Genomic DNA, 17,519 nt, shown 5'->3' on the forward strand with positions numbered 1-17,519 from the left:
TTCTTAACAACACTGCCCAGTTGTGCAGCAGCTTTGAGTGTCCTAGGGACACACACTCCCAAGATCTCTCTGATCCTCCACACTGCCAAGAGTCTTACCAGTATTATATTCTGTCTTCAAACTTGACCTACCAAAATGAACCACCTTGCACTTACCTGGGTTAAACTCCATCTATCACCTCTCAGCCCAGTTCTGCATCCTATTGCTGTCCCACTGTAACCTCTGACAACCCTCCTGTCTATCCACAATACCCCCAACTTTTATGTCATCAGCAAACTTACTAACCCATCCGTCCACTTCCTCATCAGACCATTTATAAAAATCTCAAAGAGAAGGGGTCCCAGAACAGATCCCTGCGGAACACCACTGGTCACCATCCTCCATACAGAATACGAACCATCTACAACCACCCTTTGCCTTCTGTGGCAAACCAACTCTGGATGAACAAAGCAAGGTCCCCTTAGATCTCATGCCTCCTTACTTTCTGAAGGAGCCTTGCATGGGGAACCTTATCAAATACCTTACTGAAATCCATATACACTACATCCACTGCCCCACCTTTATCAATGTGTTCAATCAAGCTCGTAAGGCACAAACTGGCCTTGACAAAGCCATGCTGACCATCCCTAATCAGAACATGTCACTCCAAATGCTCATAAATCCTGCCTCTCAAGATTATTCAGGTGTGAGACTCACTGGCAATAATTTCCTGGTTATCTCTACTCCCTTTCTCAAGCAAGGGGCCAACATTTGCAGTCTTTCAATCCTCTGGTACTTCTCCTGTCCCTATTGATGATGCAAAGATCATTACCAGGGGCCCAGCAATCTCCTCACAACACACCGGAGGAACTCAGCAGGTCGGGCAGCATCCGTGGAAAAGATTGGTCGACCTTTCGGGCCGGAACCCTTCGTCAGGACTGTAGAGGGATGGGGCAGAGGCCCTATAAAGAAGGTGGGGGGATGGTGGGAAGGAGAAGGCTGGTAGGTTCCAGGTGAAAAACCAGTAAGGGGAAAGATAAAGGGGTGGGGGAGGGGAGGCAGGAAGGTGATAGGTAGGAAAGGTGAAGAAGGAATAGGGGAAAACACAATGGGTAGTAGGAGGAGGAAACATGAGGGAGGAGGTAGGCAGCTGGGGGAGGGGGCAGAGTGACATAGGGATAGAGGAAGGGAGGGGGAGGGAATTACTGGAAGTTGGAGAATTCTATGTTCATACCAAGGGGCTGGAGACTACCTGGACGGTATATGAGGTGTTGCTCCTCACGTTGACCGATCTTTTCCATGGATGCTGCCCGACCTACTGAGTTCCTCCAGCGAGTTGTGAGTGTTGCTTTGACCCCAGCATCTGCAGATTATTTTGTGTTTACAGCAATCTCCTCCCTTGCTTCCCACAGCAGCCTAGGGTGCATCTCATCTAGTCCCGGTGACTTATCTAACTTAATACCTTTCAAAAGCTCCAGCACATCCTCTTTATGTCTATACACTCAAGCTGCAAGTCATCCCCACAATTGCCAAGGTCCTTTTCACTGGCGAATACTGAAGCAAAGTATTAATTAAGTACCTCCTCCAGCTCCATGCGCGTTTCCACTATTGCACCTGATTGGTCCTATTGTCACGATTCATGCTCTTGCTCTTCACATACTTGTAGAATACCTTGGGGTATTCCTTATTCCTGCTCACCAAGGTTTTCTCATGGCCCCTTCTAGCTCTCTTTTTTTTTGTAATTTTTTTTTTATTGAATATCAAACATTTCCATAAGAAGTATTTCAGATACTGTACATATATACCATATTTGTCACAAATCTCCACATAATATTTATCTGAGGTATACGCTTATAGAAAGAAGAGGAAAGAAAGAACAATCGAAAGAAGAAAACTATGTACAAAGTAGGGAGTGATCTTTTTTTTTAGAACATATTCATTGACTTGTGAGAATAAAAATCAGGCCCATGAGATGTTATGTAGTTAAACCATTTTTCCCAGCATGAATCAATTTGTTCCAACTGATAATTAACAGATGCTGTTATCGTCTCCATTTTGTAAATGTCCATTGTAATTTCCATCCATACATTTAAAGTTGGGCTCTCCTGTGATAACTATTTCCTGGTAAGGGTCTTTTTACCAGCCACCAGCAGTATATTCATTAAATATTTATCTCTTTTCAACCATTCTTGAGGTATATACCCAAAATATATGGTCTTACTTTCTAAGGGTATTTCACATTTAAAGATGTCTTGTAGGGCATTGTGTATCCCACTCCAATAGTCTTTGATAACGGGGCATTCCCAGAAAATATGATAATGGTTTGCACTTTAATTTCCACAATTTCTCCAGCAAACAGGGAGGTTACTATCATAATGGGATTTCTGAGAGGGTGTAATAAAATATCTTAGCAAGCTTTTCCACCCGAACTCCCTCCATTTCTGTGAACTGGTACACTTCCATTGATACCTCCATATTATTGTCCATTCTTCCTCAGATATTATCCCTCCTTCCTTCTCCCATTTTGTTTTAATGTATGAAGTCAAAATGTGTTTTAAGATCTGACAAACACTTATACACACTTGAGATTATTCTACTACTGTTGTCTGAATTATATGCTGATCTAAATAGCTCTATCAAACATGTACTTGCCTTGGTTACATTTTTAACCGTCCTATTAACATACTTTCGCATCTGTAGATATTGATAAAAGTCTTGTTTTTCTAATGAGTGTTTCTCTTTGAGCATTTCAAAACTGAACAGTGTTCCTTCTTTCATTATATTGCAAATAGCTGTTATTCCTTTAGCTGTCCAGTCCTTAAATCCAGCATCCAGTTTGTTCGGCGTAAAATCCGAGTCATATGTACACCATTTAAGAATTGCAATGTCTCTCTCTAGTTTATATTCTTTTATAATAGTTTTCCATATTTTAAAAGTCCATTTCACCCATGGGTTATCAATAGTATTTATGTAACTTTGTAGGTTGTTATCAGCTAAAATTGCCTGTATGGGGATGGAAAGTATCCCCTCCTCAATGTTTTCCTTCTAGCTCTCTTAATTCATTCTTGAGCTCCTTCCTGGCACTCCTGTAATTTCCTAGAGCTCTAACAGTATCTAGTTTCTTAAACCTTTCATAAGCTTTTCTTTTCTTCTTATCTGGATTTTCGACATCCTTTGTACACCACAGTTCTTTTACCCTACCATCCTTTCCCTGCCTCAATGGAACATACCTATGCAGAATGCCATGCAAATATTCCCTGAACATTTGCCACATTTCTGCCATGCATTTCCGAGAACATCTGCGCCCAATTTATGTTCTCAAGTTCCTGCCAAATGGCATCATTATTTCTCCCTACGCCAATTAAACATTTTCCCAAATTGTTTGCTCCCATCCCTCTCCAGCACTATGGTAAAGGAGATAGAGTTGTGATCACTACCTCCAAAATGCTCTCCCACCGAGAGACCTGACACCTGACCAGGTTCATTTCCCAATACCAAATCAAGAACAACCTCTCCTCTAGTTGACTTATCTACATATTGCGTCAGGAAACCTTCGTGAACACACCAAACAAACTCCACCCCATCTAAGCCCCTTGCTCTAAAGAGCTGCCAGTCAATATTAGGAAAGTGAAAATCACCCATCAAAACAATCCTATTATTATTGCACTGTTCCAGAATTTGCCTCCCTATCTGCTCCTCAATGTCCCTGATACTTTGGGGTGGGGGGGGGGGGTCTACAAAAAAAAAAACACCCAGAGTTATTGCCCCTTTCCTTCCACCCACAATCAGTCAGTAACAATCCCTCCATGACTTCCTCCTTTTCTGCAGCTGTGCTACTATCCCTGATTAGCAATGCTGCTCCCCCACCTCTTTTGCCTCCCTCCCTGTCCTTTTTGAAATATCGAAAACCTGGCACACTCAGCAGCCATTCTTGCCCGAGACATCTGAGTCTTTGTAATGGCCACAACATCATAGTCCCACGTAAGTTCATCTGCCTTATTTACGATTCTCCTTGCATTAAAATAGACACATCTCAAACCATTTGGCTGAGTGCATCTTTGCTCTATCATCTGCTTATTCTTCCTCACAAACTGTTTCATCTTGTGCACCAACTGCCCCATCCACTGCCTCTTCACTTCGCTTCCAACTCGCCTGCAAATCTAGTTTAAACCCAATAGCATCAGCAAACCTCCCTCCCAGGATATTGGTTCCCCTCCAGTTCAGGTGCACCCTGTCCCACTTGTACAGGTTACCCCTTCCCCAGAAAAGGTTCCAATGATCCAAGAACTTGAATTCCTGCCTCCTGCACCATCTCCTCAGCCACTCATTCGTCTGCACCATCTTCCTGTTCTGACTTTCACTAGCTCATGGCACTGGGAGTAATCTGGAGATGACCACCTTGGAGGCCCTGCTCTTCAGCCTCCTTCCTAACTCACTAAACTTACAGTGCAGGACCTCTACCTGCCCATGTCATTGGCACCAACATGTACCACAACCTCTGGCTGCTCACCCTCCCCTTCAAGAATATTCTGCAACCACTCAAGAGACATCCTGGACCCTAGCACCTGGAGGCAACACACTATCCTGTTGTCACTTTTGCTGCCACAGAATCTCCTATCTGTCCTCCTACCTACCGAGTCCCTTATGACTGTTGCTCCACCTGACTTCACCCTACCCTTTTGAGGCTCAGAGCCAACCACAGTGTTATTGGTCTGGCTGCTGCTGCCTTGCCCAGGTAGGTCATCCCCCTCAGCAGTATCCAAAGGGGCATACCTGTTACTGAGGGGAAAGCCCACAGGAACCCTGCAATGGCTTCTTTCTCCCTTTACCTCTCTCTCTCAGTGTTCACCCATCTACTCTCCGAATTCTGCACTCTGGGTGTAACTACCTGCTCAAAAGTCTTATCTATCAATTGCTCTGCCTCCCGGATGATCCGTTGTGCATCCAGCTCCAGCTCCTTACTGCTTTCTTTCAGGAGCTGAAGCTGGCTGCACTTCCCACAGGTGTCGTCATCAGGGAGACCATCAGGTTCCATGAATTCCCACATCCTACAGGAGGAGCATTCCACTGCCATATCTGCCACCCTGTACGATGGGCAACCAACACCAAATCAGTAATAACAAAAGGAAAAACTAACCCTTCCAGCCTGTTTCCTTTACCCTCAGTCTCCAGTCAAAGCCTGGTGCTCCCACTCCCACCGTTGGCCCAATTCCAACGTCCCTTCTGTACTTTTATTTGCTCTGCTCCCTCCACTAAATGGGTCTCCGGAATGTCCAAACGCCTTGTGTAGAAAAGCTGGATGCAGGGATGATGTTTTCCTGGCCTGGGTGCTTAGAACTAGTGGTCATATTTTCAAAAGGGCAAGTATTCAGGGGTTTACATGAGAGATTTTGGGGGTCAGCAAGTTAAATCTCTTAGTAAGACGGAGGTCCAGAGGCTGGTGGGGGCTTATATGGGAGGCAGGGTTTGAGGGTCGGCACAACATTGTGGGCTGAAGGGCGTGTACTGTGCTGTACTATTCTATGTTCTATGTTCTGAGTACGTTAAAGATCAATGGATTTAATGGACGTTATGGGGAATTGTAATACCCTAAGGGGGTACAGTAGTGTAGCGTTTGCACAACGGGTTCAATTCCTTCTGTTGCCTCTAAGGAATTTACATGTTATCCCTGTGACCGGAACTTTCCAATGTGCTTCTCAGGAGAGGAGGATGACGTTGATGAGTCCCTGATTCACCTTAGTTTCAACCCAGACAAGATGTGGATCTGGGCTGGTTCATCAAGCCAAACAGAATGGTCAGAGAAGCAATAGGAGACGGTGGTGTGACTCGTGATGATTCAGTCAGTGGTTTCAAAGGTTAATTTATAAATACTACTTGCCTTCCATACCTGTTTCAACGAATGGTGCTGTGCTGTAGAGTCCTGCTTGCTTTGTACAGTGGAAGGTGTCTGCTGGAGTAGCCGTTGCTCAATCTCCTGCAAAGTAAAACACATTGTCTGTCCTTTCTACACACCTTTCAGCTAAAGCTACAGGCATGTTACTAGTCTCAATGTTGTGGAACAATCTCTCCTTCCTACTCTGCTAATAGTTCTCCAGACTGAAGATTTCGCTCTTTGTGAGCTGAGTTCATTTCTGCAAAAACTTCTATTCTTTTCCTCCACAGAAAGAGAAAGTGCTCACTAACATGTGGCTCAGGTCAGAGGTTGTAAAAAGGAAAGTTAAAATATGTGAAAATCAAGAAAAACCATAGACAGTGGAAATCTAAATGAGACCCTCCGTTGATCGAGGTCGACCATGGATGTTGTGTCCTAGCTATCTATGTGATTAACACACCAGGGCAGGATTATATGGAGAGCAAGCTTTTGCCCATACAGCAGGTTCCCCTCTCCACATAGCTGATAAATCCAAAGAAACGGCAGACTGATACAGTTTGGCACCAGCAGTGTCGCAGGAGCTGTCTGTCAGGGTTGAACTCAATGATGATTGCCTTAGGGACCCCAGCTCTGGATTTTTCCTTGGAAATTAGTCCTGAAGCCTTCCCCAATGAGTGGGTATAGCTGCAAGGCAGCAGGGATCTGAGATCAGTTTCCCTTCTCTTTGGATGAGTTGCTAATCACAGCTGATGAGCCGCATCTGCTTGAAGTGTCTGGCATTAAGGCACTTAATGTCATGTCCCTTCTCCTTTCAGTAGAAATGGTTCTGCTGGACTTAATAGCTAAGCCACACATGAAGGCCAGGAACTGGACCTCTGTTATCAGAAATATTTGAGGCGGACTCCGTTGGGAGCATTTGAAAGGTAGTGGGAGCTTATCCCCACTAATCCTCCCTCCCCCCTACAGAAATCTAAACTAAAAACAGAAAATGCTGGAAACACTTACAGCACGTCAGACCGTTGTGTATGGGAAGAGAAACAGAGCCAACATTTCAGGTCAGAGACCTGTCATCATATCTAATAAAGAGTCAGTCTGTTAGAGGTAACACACATCAAATTTGCTGGTGAACGCAGCAGGCCAGGCAGAATCTCTAGGAAGAGGTACAGTCGACGTTTCAGGTTAGAGGTCATGGGTTAATGGTGAAAGGTGACAGGGTTAAGAGGAACATGAGGGGGAACTTCTTCACTCAGAGATGGTGGTAAGAATGTGGAACAAGCTGACAGTGCAACTGGTGGATGAGGGGCCGATTTCAATATTTAAGACAAAGAGGAGGAGAAGATGGCGGTGTGCAGCAGCCACTCCGGTGAATGATATCTGTAATCTGTCAAGTAGGGTGCCGTGCACAACCCTGATTTGATGGAGATAGACGTGAGAGAACAGAGGAACACCTGGAGAAACTTCTGAAATGCCTTTTTCGCTGCTGCTGCTACTGTGTGATCCAGAATCTCCGGAGAAGGCCCCAAGACCTCGGCTTTGCTTGTTGCTCGGCGGTCTGGGCGGAGTTGAAGCGCTCAGCAGAGATGGTGCTCGGTGTCAGAGGGCTGGTTGGAGGCTCTAAGTTTTCGGACGGACTCAGAGTCAGCTGTGGTCGGGTGCTTCCAACGCATTGACAGTGTTGGAGCCTGGAGGTTTACGGCAGGGAGTTTCTCCCTTCTGCCGCCTGCTATCGGGGACTATTGAGAGCCGATCGAAACTTTTGAGACTTCTTTACCGTGCCCATGGTCTGCTCTTTATCAAATTATGGTATTGCTTTGCACTGCTGTAACTATATGTTATAATTATGTGGTCTTGTCAGTGTTAGTCTTTGGATTGTCCTTTTTTTTGGTGATATCACTCTGGAGGAACGTTGTATCATTTCTTAATGAATGAATTTCTAAATGACAATAAATGAGGACCGAGTGTCCTCATAATCTAATCTAATTTAAATTTGGATTGGTAAATGGATGGGAGGGGAATGGAGGACTATGGTTCAGGAGCAGGTTGATGGATCTATGCAGATTAATGGTTCAACACAGACTAGATGGGCTGAAGGACATGTTTCTATGCTGTACTGTTCTATGATTATGAGAGCGTGCACTGCAGATAAGGTGCAAGATCGTATTGGAGTAGATTGTGAAGTCAACAGCCATCTTGTTGTATGACAGAACTGTTCAGCACACAGTAACAGGAAAGATGCTTCATAAGATAAGGGAGGTAAAGGAACAAGTCTGATGATGGGTCTGTCCTGATGAAAGGTCTTAGCCCAAAAGGTCGACCGGTTATTCCCTTCGATAGAAGGGTCTGTTTCTGTTTAGCATCCATCATCAAGGAACTCCACCATTCAAGGCCACGCTGTCTTCTCACTGCTCCCATCAGGAAGAATGTACAGGAGTATCAGGATTCTCAGCATGAGGTTCAGAATAGTTATTACCCCTTAACCATCAGGCTCTTGAACCTGTGGGGATAACTTCACTCACCCCTTTCACTGAACAGTTCCAACAACCAATGGACTAGATTTCAAGGACTTTGTATCTCATGTTCTCAATATTTATTGCTCATTTATTCCACTTTAAGAACTTTTCTATTTACTGTGAATGCCCACAAGAAAATGATTCTCAGGGTGGTATATGTTGATTATATATCTACTTTGATAATAAACTTACTTTGAATTCTGACCTGCCAATTTCCTCCAACATTTTGTGTGTGTTGCTCAAGATTGTCAACACCTGCAGGATGTCTTGAACAAACCCAGGTGTGTTTGTACCTTTCAGCAGCTCACCTGTTCTTGCTGAAGAGCCTTCACAAATGCTGCTTTCAGACGGTTAGTATGTTCAGCTTTCAATGCCTTCTTCTGGTTGGACGTCACACATTGCTCACACATGATCGTCCCAGTCTTCCCTTGCCTCCAACGACAGGTAAAATCAGTTTTACATTGAGAACAGGCGTATGGTTCTTGAACCATCGCCTGTGCTGAGGCTTTACCTGTGGGTAGATAAACACAAAGTGAATCCAGTATACCCCATCCTTCCTCACTCACCCCTCTGTCTCAATACAATGGTTATGTACCAGGCATGAAGCTTTACAGAAACATGGTTTAGCAAGGACAGTCTTTGATATTTACAACTTACATTCAAGGATTAGCGTAAATAAATGGTTACATCCATGTCCTCCAACTCAAGGTTTTATATGGTATATGTGCTTTGATAATAAATTTATTTTTGAACCTTTGAACTTACAGCACTGATGTTAGAAGCTCGGTGGAAATCAAGATCACCTGGGAAGTGAAGTATTCACTCCGGAACTGAAATGTACTGAGAAGGAAATACAAAGACCCTGCTGGGAACACGTCAGCTCATAAAATCTGGGTATGATGTCAAAGTCCAGCAGCCTGTCTGTATGTAACAATAATGTGATTGTAACAAGCTGATCTCAAAGCCAAAACATTCAAAGTTAGGTAAATTTTTACAGTGATCTGTTACATCTGTTCAACTAATGTCTTGTTTTCATTAATGGGACAGTTCTTGATCAGGGGCAGAGCCTTCAGAACAGTGACGAGGAGGAACTCCTTTACATAAGAACACAAGAAATAGGAGCAGGAGTAGGCTATCTGGCCCATCGAGCCTGCCCCACCATTCAATAAGATCATGGCTGATCTGTCCATAAACTCAGCTCCATCTACCTGCCCTTTCCCCATAACCCTTAATTCCCTTACTATGTAAAAATCTGTCAAACTGTATCTTAAATATATTTAGTGAAGAAGCCTCAACTGCTTCCCTGGGCAGAAAATTCCACAGATTCACCACTCTCTGGGAAAAACAAATTCTCCTCATCTCCGTCCTAAATCTTCTCCCCTGGATCCTGAGACAATGTCCCCTAGTTCTAGTCTCACCTACCAATGGAAACAACTTTCCTACTTTTATCTATCCCTTTCAAAATTTTGTATGTTTCTGTAAAATCCCCTCTCATTCTTCTGAATTCCAGAGAGTATAGTCCCAAGTGACTCAATCTCTCCTCATAGGTTAATCCCTTCATCCCTGGAATCAACCTGGTGAACCTCCTCTGCACTGCCTCCAGTATAAACTTCCTCAAGTGTGGAGACCAGAACGGCACGCAGTACTCCAGGTGCAGCCTCACCAGTACCCTGTACAGTTGCAGCATGACCTCCTTGCTCTTGAATTCAATCCCTCTAGCAATGAAGGCCAACATTCTGTTTGCTTTCCTAATAACCTGTTGTACCTGCAAGCCAACTATTTGTGATTCATGAACAAGCATTCCCAAGTCCCTCTGCATAACAGCATGCTGCAATCTTTCACCATTTAAATAATAGCCTGCTCTTCTATTAGTATTTCCAAAGTGGATGATCTCACATTTACTAACATTGTATTCCATCTGCCAGACCTTGGCCCACTCACTTAACCTATCTATATCCCTCTGCAAGCTCTCCATATCCTCTGTACAATTTGCTTTTCCACTCAGTTTTGTGTCATCAGCAAATTTTGCTACGCTACACTCAGCTCCCTTTTCCAAATCATCAATGTAAATGGTAAATAGCACCAACTCCTGCGGCACCCTACTCACCACCGAATGCCAACTGGAGAACACCCATTTATACCAACTCTCTACCTTCTATTAGTTAACCAATCCACTATCCATGCCAATACATTTCCTCCGACTCCATGCATCCATATCTCACTTATAAGTCTCTTGCGTGGCACCTTATCAAACGCCTTCTGGAAATCCAAGTATATGACATCCACCTATTCCCCTCTATCGACTGCACTCATTATGTCCTCGAAGAACTCCAGGAAGTTTGTCAAACAGGACCTGTGCTTTCTGAATCCATGCTGCATCTGTCTAATGGAACCACTCCTTTCTAAATGTTTCACTATTTCTTCCTTAATGACAGCTTCAAGCATTTTCCCAACTACAGATGTTAAGCTAACTGACCTATAGATGCCCGTCTTTTGCCTACATCCATTTAAAAAAAAGTGGCATGACATTTGCTGTCTTCCAATCTGCCGGGATCTGCCCAAGGTCCAGAGAGCTTTGGTAAATGATTACCAACGCATCTACTATAACCTCCGCCAATTCCCTCAGCACCAGGGGACTTATCTGCCTTCAGGCCCTCTAGTTTGCTCATCACTATCTCTTTAGTGACAGTGATTTCATCAAGGTTCTCACCTCCCATTTTGTCCATAACATCCTTCTTTGGCATATTAGACGTGTCCACCATGAAGACCAACACAAAATAGTCGTTCAATGCCTCAGCCATTTCCTTATCACCCAATATTAATTTCTCCTTCTCGTCTTCCAAGGGACCTATGTTGACTTTAGCCACCTTCTTCCACCTTATATATTTATAAAAACTTTTGCTATCTGTTTTTATATTTTGTGCTAATTTACTTTCATACTCTACCTTCCCTTTCCTTATTTCTTGTTTAGTTGTTCTTCGTTGCTTTTTAAAGTTTACCCAATCCTTCAGTCTCCCACTACTCTATGCGACTTTGTACACATGAGCTTTTAATTTGATACTATCTTTTATTTCCTTAGTTATCCAAGGCTGGCTCTCTCCACACTTACTGTCCTTACTTTTGACTGGAATATACTTTTGTTAAGCACTGAGAAAAATCTCTTTGAAAGTATCCCACTGTTCCTCAACTGTCCCACCAAATAGCCTGTGCTTCCAATCCACATTAGCCAACTCCTCCCTCAACTATTTTGTAGTCTCTCTTGTTCAAGCATAATACACTAGTTTTAGATCTAACTATTTCATCTTCCATCTGTTTGTGAAATTCAGTCATACTGTGATCACTCTTTCCAAGAGGATCCCTGACTACAAGATCGTTAATCTTACCTGTTTTATTGCACAGGACTAGATCCAAGATAGTATTTTCCCTTGTAGGTTCACTAACATGCTGCTCAAGAAAGCCATCACAGATGCATTCTATGAAGTCCTCCTCAAGACTTCCTTGACCAACCTGATTCACCCAATCTATGTGGAAGTTAAAATCCCCCATGCCAACTGCCGTTCCGTTCTTACAAGCCTCAGTTATTTCTTGGTTAATTGCCTCTGCCATTGCAATATTTTTATTAGGTGGTCTATAGACAACTCTCACCAGTGATTTTTTTCCCCTTTCGAATCTGTGAAATTCACTGTCACAGATAGCTGTGGAGGCCAAATCATTGGGTATATTTAAAGCAGAAGTTGACAGTTCTTGAGTAGTAAGAACATCAAGGGTTATGGAGAGAAGTCTTAGCCCAAAATGTTGACTGTACCCTTTTCCACAGATGCTGCCTGGACTGCTGAGTACCTCCAGCATTTTGTGTGTGCCTTATGGTCTTCATCCCATTTTTTTAAACAGTTAAACATATTTTAAATTAATAAACAGAAGGATAATGCATTTTAAATAACACTTTCATGAATTATTTGTCTGCATTAACCACCTCTAAGATTTCCCTGAATACCTGAGACATTCCACCTTCAGCAGTGACCTGGGGCAGACCCTTAGGTTCTACCACTTGTGACCCACACCACTTCAAAGCAAGGCCACGGAGCAGAGGTCCACAGCACTGCTTCACCCGCAGTGCTCCAACAGGGCAGTGCCATTAACTGCAGTACTTTTCCTGTGATGACAGAAGCATCCCTATGTGCAGCTCAAGTGACACACAGAGCGCTGTTGCAGGAAAGCATCAAGAACCCCCACCACCCAGGCCATGCTCTCTTCTCACTGCTGCCATCGGGAAGAAGACTCAGGACCCACACCACCAGGTTCAGGAACAGTAATTACCCCACAACCATCAGGGTCTTGAACCAGAGGGGATAACTTCAGTCATCCCAACAATGAAGTTTTCTCACAACCAATAGACTCACTTTCAAGGATTATTCATCTCATGTATTTATTGCTTATTTATTATTATTAGTTTTCCTTTTCTTGTGTATTTGCAGTTTGTCGTCTTTTGCACAGTTTGTCTGTCATTGCTGCGTGTGCTTAATTAATCCTATTGTGTTTCTGTGTATTTACTTTGAATGCCCACAAGAAAATGAATCTCAGGATTGTATATGGTGGTGTATGTGAACTTTGATAATAACTTTATTTTGAACATTGATACCCTGGAATGCTGCAGAGAAGCAGAGGATCAAGTGTTTCAGCTTCTTCAAAATTGTTTAATGCCATTTCCAGTATACAAGTGTAATAGAGAACAAAATTATTGTTACTCTGGATTTGATGCACTACAAAAAAAACACAAAAAGATAAGGACCATAATAATAAATACAATACAAATATGTAAGATAACACATATACATAGATTGATTGTATGTTCATAAAGTGAGGCGAGGTACAGGAGTGTCTGTACATAAAGGTGATTTGACAGGAAATGGTAAAGTAGTAATGATTGGGGATGTGTTAGTGGATGTTAATCTGCTTGGGGAAAGTAACTGTCTTTGGGTCTGGTGGTCCTGGCATGGATGCTGCATAGCCTCCTCTCTGATGGGAGTGGGACAAACAGTCCATGAGCAGGCTGGGTGGGATCCTTCATGATGTTACGGTTCCACTTCCTTTTTTTTTAAATTTTATTTTTATTTGGATAAGGAATTCACAAATATCATGTACTTTTTTCACACATATAACCTTTTCCATTTTTTTATATGTATAAAACTACAATTATTTATACATTCTTAAGTACACATTGAGATGATATAAAAGGAAAATAAACATTTAAATAGATAATTATGTACTGTGGTAAATCTAACCTATTAGGCTAAGTAATGGAATTAGTTGTTAAGAAAAATGGTAATAATAGTTCCCATATAACCCTTCTGGACCATTTCCACTGGTCCAAAATGTTGTATATAAGCCTATGTATCAACCATTGTAGGTGTTTATATCCTAATTTGTTCATGCTTGCTCCTGCCCGCAGACATAATTATCCAATCCCTATGTACTTATTTACTTAATTTTTTCATTTTTTTATCCCTTTCCCAAATCTTTCCCTTTACTTGTGTTAATTCTCTATTTTCCAAAAGAAAACAAAAAAAAACAAACATTTAGACTAGGGGTGCTTACGTTAGCAATATTACTGTGTTGATGAGAAGAGCAGTATAAATCATTAGGAGAGTCATCTAAAGTCTGCTCGCATTGGGGTTATATATTCAATCCATTTATTCCAGATTTGATAAAATTTTTCTTTTTGAGTTCTCAGGGAGTAAGTCAACTTTTCCATTTAAAATATTTCCAAGATAATTTCGTACCAATCTTCTAATGTTGGTGGTATTGGATTTAGCCATTTTCTAGAGATTGATTTCTTACTTGCTGCTAAGAGGGCCTGCAGCAACTTTATATCTTCCTTCTGTTCAAGAAACAATACATGCCCCAAATAGAGCGTCTCAAAGTTCAGAGGTATCTGGGACCTAAGTACCTTAACTAATGTTCTATGAATACCTTCCCAAAATAGACTTAATTTAGGGCAATCCCAAAAAATATGAAAATGATTTGCCTCCTTGGAGCCGCACCTTCTCCAACACATCACATTTGTATCTTTATATTTTTCCTGATATGGGGTCTTGAAGTATCTTATAATGTTTTTCCAACAATGTTCTCTCCAAGTCAAAGAATTAGTCGAGGACCATTGAAAGCTGCAGATTTTCCCCCAAGCCTCCTCTGAAAGTACCAACCCCGCTTCTTTCTCCCACTTCTCTTTAATATACAGTGTATTTACATTTTTAGCATGGGAGAGTGCATTATATAATCGAGAAACTGATTTACTAAGTATTGAACTGCAAGCCGAATTCAGAATCTTGAAAAATTCTAATTCTACTGTTGATAGGTCTGTATATCTACAACTCTGGTTAACATAGTTTCGTACTTGAAGGTACCTAAAAAAGTCATTATGTTCTAGGCCATGTTTGTCCTGCAGGATTTGGAAACTTTGTAATACTCTTTTATCTATAAATGAGAGGTAGGTTGTAAGACCTTTCTTTATCCATAGCTCAAATCTTTTATCTCCTCTGTTGGGAAGGAATTCGGTATCATATGCACACCATCTAAAGAGTTTTAACACGTTATTAATTCCACATGAATTAACCACCTTCTGCCATACTTAATGTAAGATTTATCCAAGCGTTTTTAAATTTTTCCAACTGGGCCATCAATCCTTTGTCAGCTATTGAGGCCTGAAGAGGAAAACTGTCAACTAATCCAAATTCTATTTCCTTCCATCTAGCCTTATATTCCCTATTACACCAATATAACAGAGGGGTTATCTGTGAGGCATAAAAATAATTTCTCAGGCAAGGAAGAACCATACCTCCTCCTTCCTTCCCTAACTGTAAGGTGTTATATTGAATTCCAGGTTTCTTTCCTTGCCAAATGAAGCGGGAAATCCATTTGTCCCATTCCCTGAATTGATTATCATCCACCTCCACCGGTAAAGTACGGAAAAGATACAATAACCGAGGAAGAATATTCATTTTTATAGTATTTATCCTTGAATTTAAACTTAAAAAGGGGATAAGATTCCATCTATGCATATCTGCTTTTATCTCTGAGATTAATGGCCCATAATTTACCTGTGACAGTGTTGAAAGATCCTTCGGCAGGGTTATTCCTAAATATTTTAATGATTTAGCTTCCCACTTAAGATCATATGTATCCTGCAACTTTTTGGATGGTGTATAATTTAGGGACATAACCTGCGTTTTCTTTACATTTATTTTATAACCTGATATTTTCCCAAAGTCATCCAACAGTGTAAACAATCCTATAAATGATTTTTCTGGTTCACTCAGATAGACCAAAACATCATCTGCGAGTAACGCCACTTTCTGTTCAATCCCTGCCACCTTGATACCTTTTATGATTTCGCTCTGTCTTATTAGTTGAGCAAGCGGTTCAATATATAGCGCAAAAAGGAGAGGAGAAATTGGGCATCCCTGTCTAGTGCCTCTCTCTAAGATGAAGGAGTCAGAGAGGTCCCCATTTATCTTAATTCGGGCTGTAGGGCTGTCATATAGAGTCTGAATTACTTTAATAAACTTTTCTTGAAAGCCGAATCTTCCTAACACTCTGTATAGGAATGCCCAACTAACCGAATCAAAGGCTTTCTCAGCGTCCAATCCTACTACCATTGTCTCTGTTTCGTTCTTATTAACCTGTTCTAATATGTGCAGAGTTCTCCTTATGTTGTCCTGTATTTGTCTTTGTTGAATAAATCCAGTCTGGTCTAAGTGGATTAGGCCAGGTAAAAGCTTTTCCAATCTGCGCGCTAATATAGATGTAAATAGTTTGTAATCTAAATCAAGAACACTAATTGGCCGATAATTGCCACATTCTAGTTTATCTTTACCCTCTTCAGGAATAACTGAAATAATCGCTTCTCTCCAGGAAGGTGGAGTTTCTCCCTCTCTGCAAGATCCAATTAAAGGTGTTAAGTAGTAATGGGGCTAACTGTGTCTTCAGGGACTTGTACCACTCTGAGGTAAACCCATCAGAACCCTGGGACTTTCCAGCCTTTAACCTAGAGATGGCCGCGTTCAGTTCTTTGACAGTTACTGGTTCTAATAAACTTTCATTTTGTAAATCTGTAAGTTTAGGTAGATCTAAAAAATTCAATACACTGTCTATATAGGGCTCGTTGGGGGCCCGGGGTTGGGAGTACAGCTCTCGATAATATGTTTCAAAACTCCCTTGAATTTTCCCTATTGTACTCTCCACAAGCTTTGTCTTTGGATTCTTTATTTTATGAATTGTATTGTCTGCTTGTTGTTTTCGTAATTTATATGCTAATAATCTAGCTGATTTACCTCCTACTTCATAATTCTTTTGTCTCAGGTAAAGAAAATTTCTTCGAGTTTCCAACGTATAAATATCGTCAATTTCACTTTGCAATTTCCTAATTTCCTGTTTTCGATTTGAATTACTTTTGTTGCTATCTACAACTTGAAGTTGTTTTAATTTTCCTTGAAGGTCTGCTAATTTTTGTGCATTGATTTTTTTCATGTGAGTGGTAATGGAAATAATTTTGCCTCTCAGTACAGCTTTCAATGTATCCCATAAGATCACTGGTGATGTTTCTCCCGTGTCATTAAGGTCTAGATATTCTTTGATTTCTCCCCTTAATCTCTCCATTACTTTCGGGTTATTGAGTATATGTGAGCTTAGCCTCCATAGTGTTTTCCTCATTTTCCTTTCCAGAATTAGAGACATAGAGACTGGGCTATGATCCGACAGATCAATTGTTGCAATATTACAGTTTTTTATCCTGAGTCTATCTGTATTAAAGATAAAGAAATAGTCTACCCTTGAATAGGCTGAATGAGGGAAAGAGTAATATGTATAATCTTTACTAGTAGGGTGTAATTCCCTCCAGACATCTATAATTCCCAACTCCTCCATCAATGAATTCACTTTCCGAGTCAGAGGTTTATTCTGAGTAACTATTCTTGAAGAATCTAATATAGGATTTAATCTAATATTAAAATCCCCTCCACAAATTACTACCCCTTGAGAACTGACCATTAGGTCAAAAATGTGTCTATAAAATGACCATTCACAACCTGGAGGAGCATAAACATTCAGCAATGTTATTTCTGTACCTTCTATTCTTCCTGTGATTTTTACAAACCGTCCTT

At 41.5% G+C, this 17,519-nt stretch overlaps 1 protein-coding gene across 11 annotated transcripts in view; it reads right to left on the bottom strand.

Moving 5' to 3' along the window:
• Nucleotides 1-17,519, bottom strand: part of gatad2ab (GATA zinc finger domain containing 2Ab) — a 208,947-nt gene that overhangs the window by 10,847 nt on the left and 180,581 nt on the right. For 7 of the 11 annotated variants that reach the window (XM_072243979.1, XM_072243986.1, XM_072243987.1 and 4 more), the window contains 2 exons: nucleotides 8,670-8,872; nucleotides 5,858-5,953 (listed from right to left, as the gene is read on the bottom strand). In XM_072243979.1, coding sequence (XP_072100080.1) covers nucleotides 5,858-5,953; nucleotides 8,670-8,872 — 299 coding nt within the window. The remainder of the gene's footprint in view (nucleotides 1-5,857; nucleotides 5,954-8,669; nucleotides 8,873-17,519) is intronic. The other 4 variants (XM_072243980.1, XM_072243985.1, XM_072243978.1 and 1 more) reach the window with 1 other exon arrangement.

The sequence above is a fragment of the Mobula birostris genome, chromosome 26, assembly GCF_030028105.1.
Source record: "Mobula birostris isolate sMobBir1 chromosome 26, sMobBir1.hap1, whole genome shotgun sequence".
Classification (NCBI taxonomy): domain Eukaryota; kingdom Metazoa; phylum Chordata; class Chondrichthyes; order Myliobatiformes; family Myliobatidae; genus Mobula; species Mobula birostris.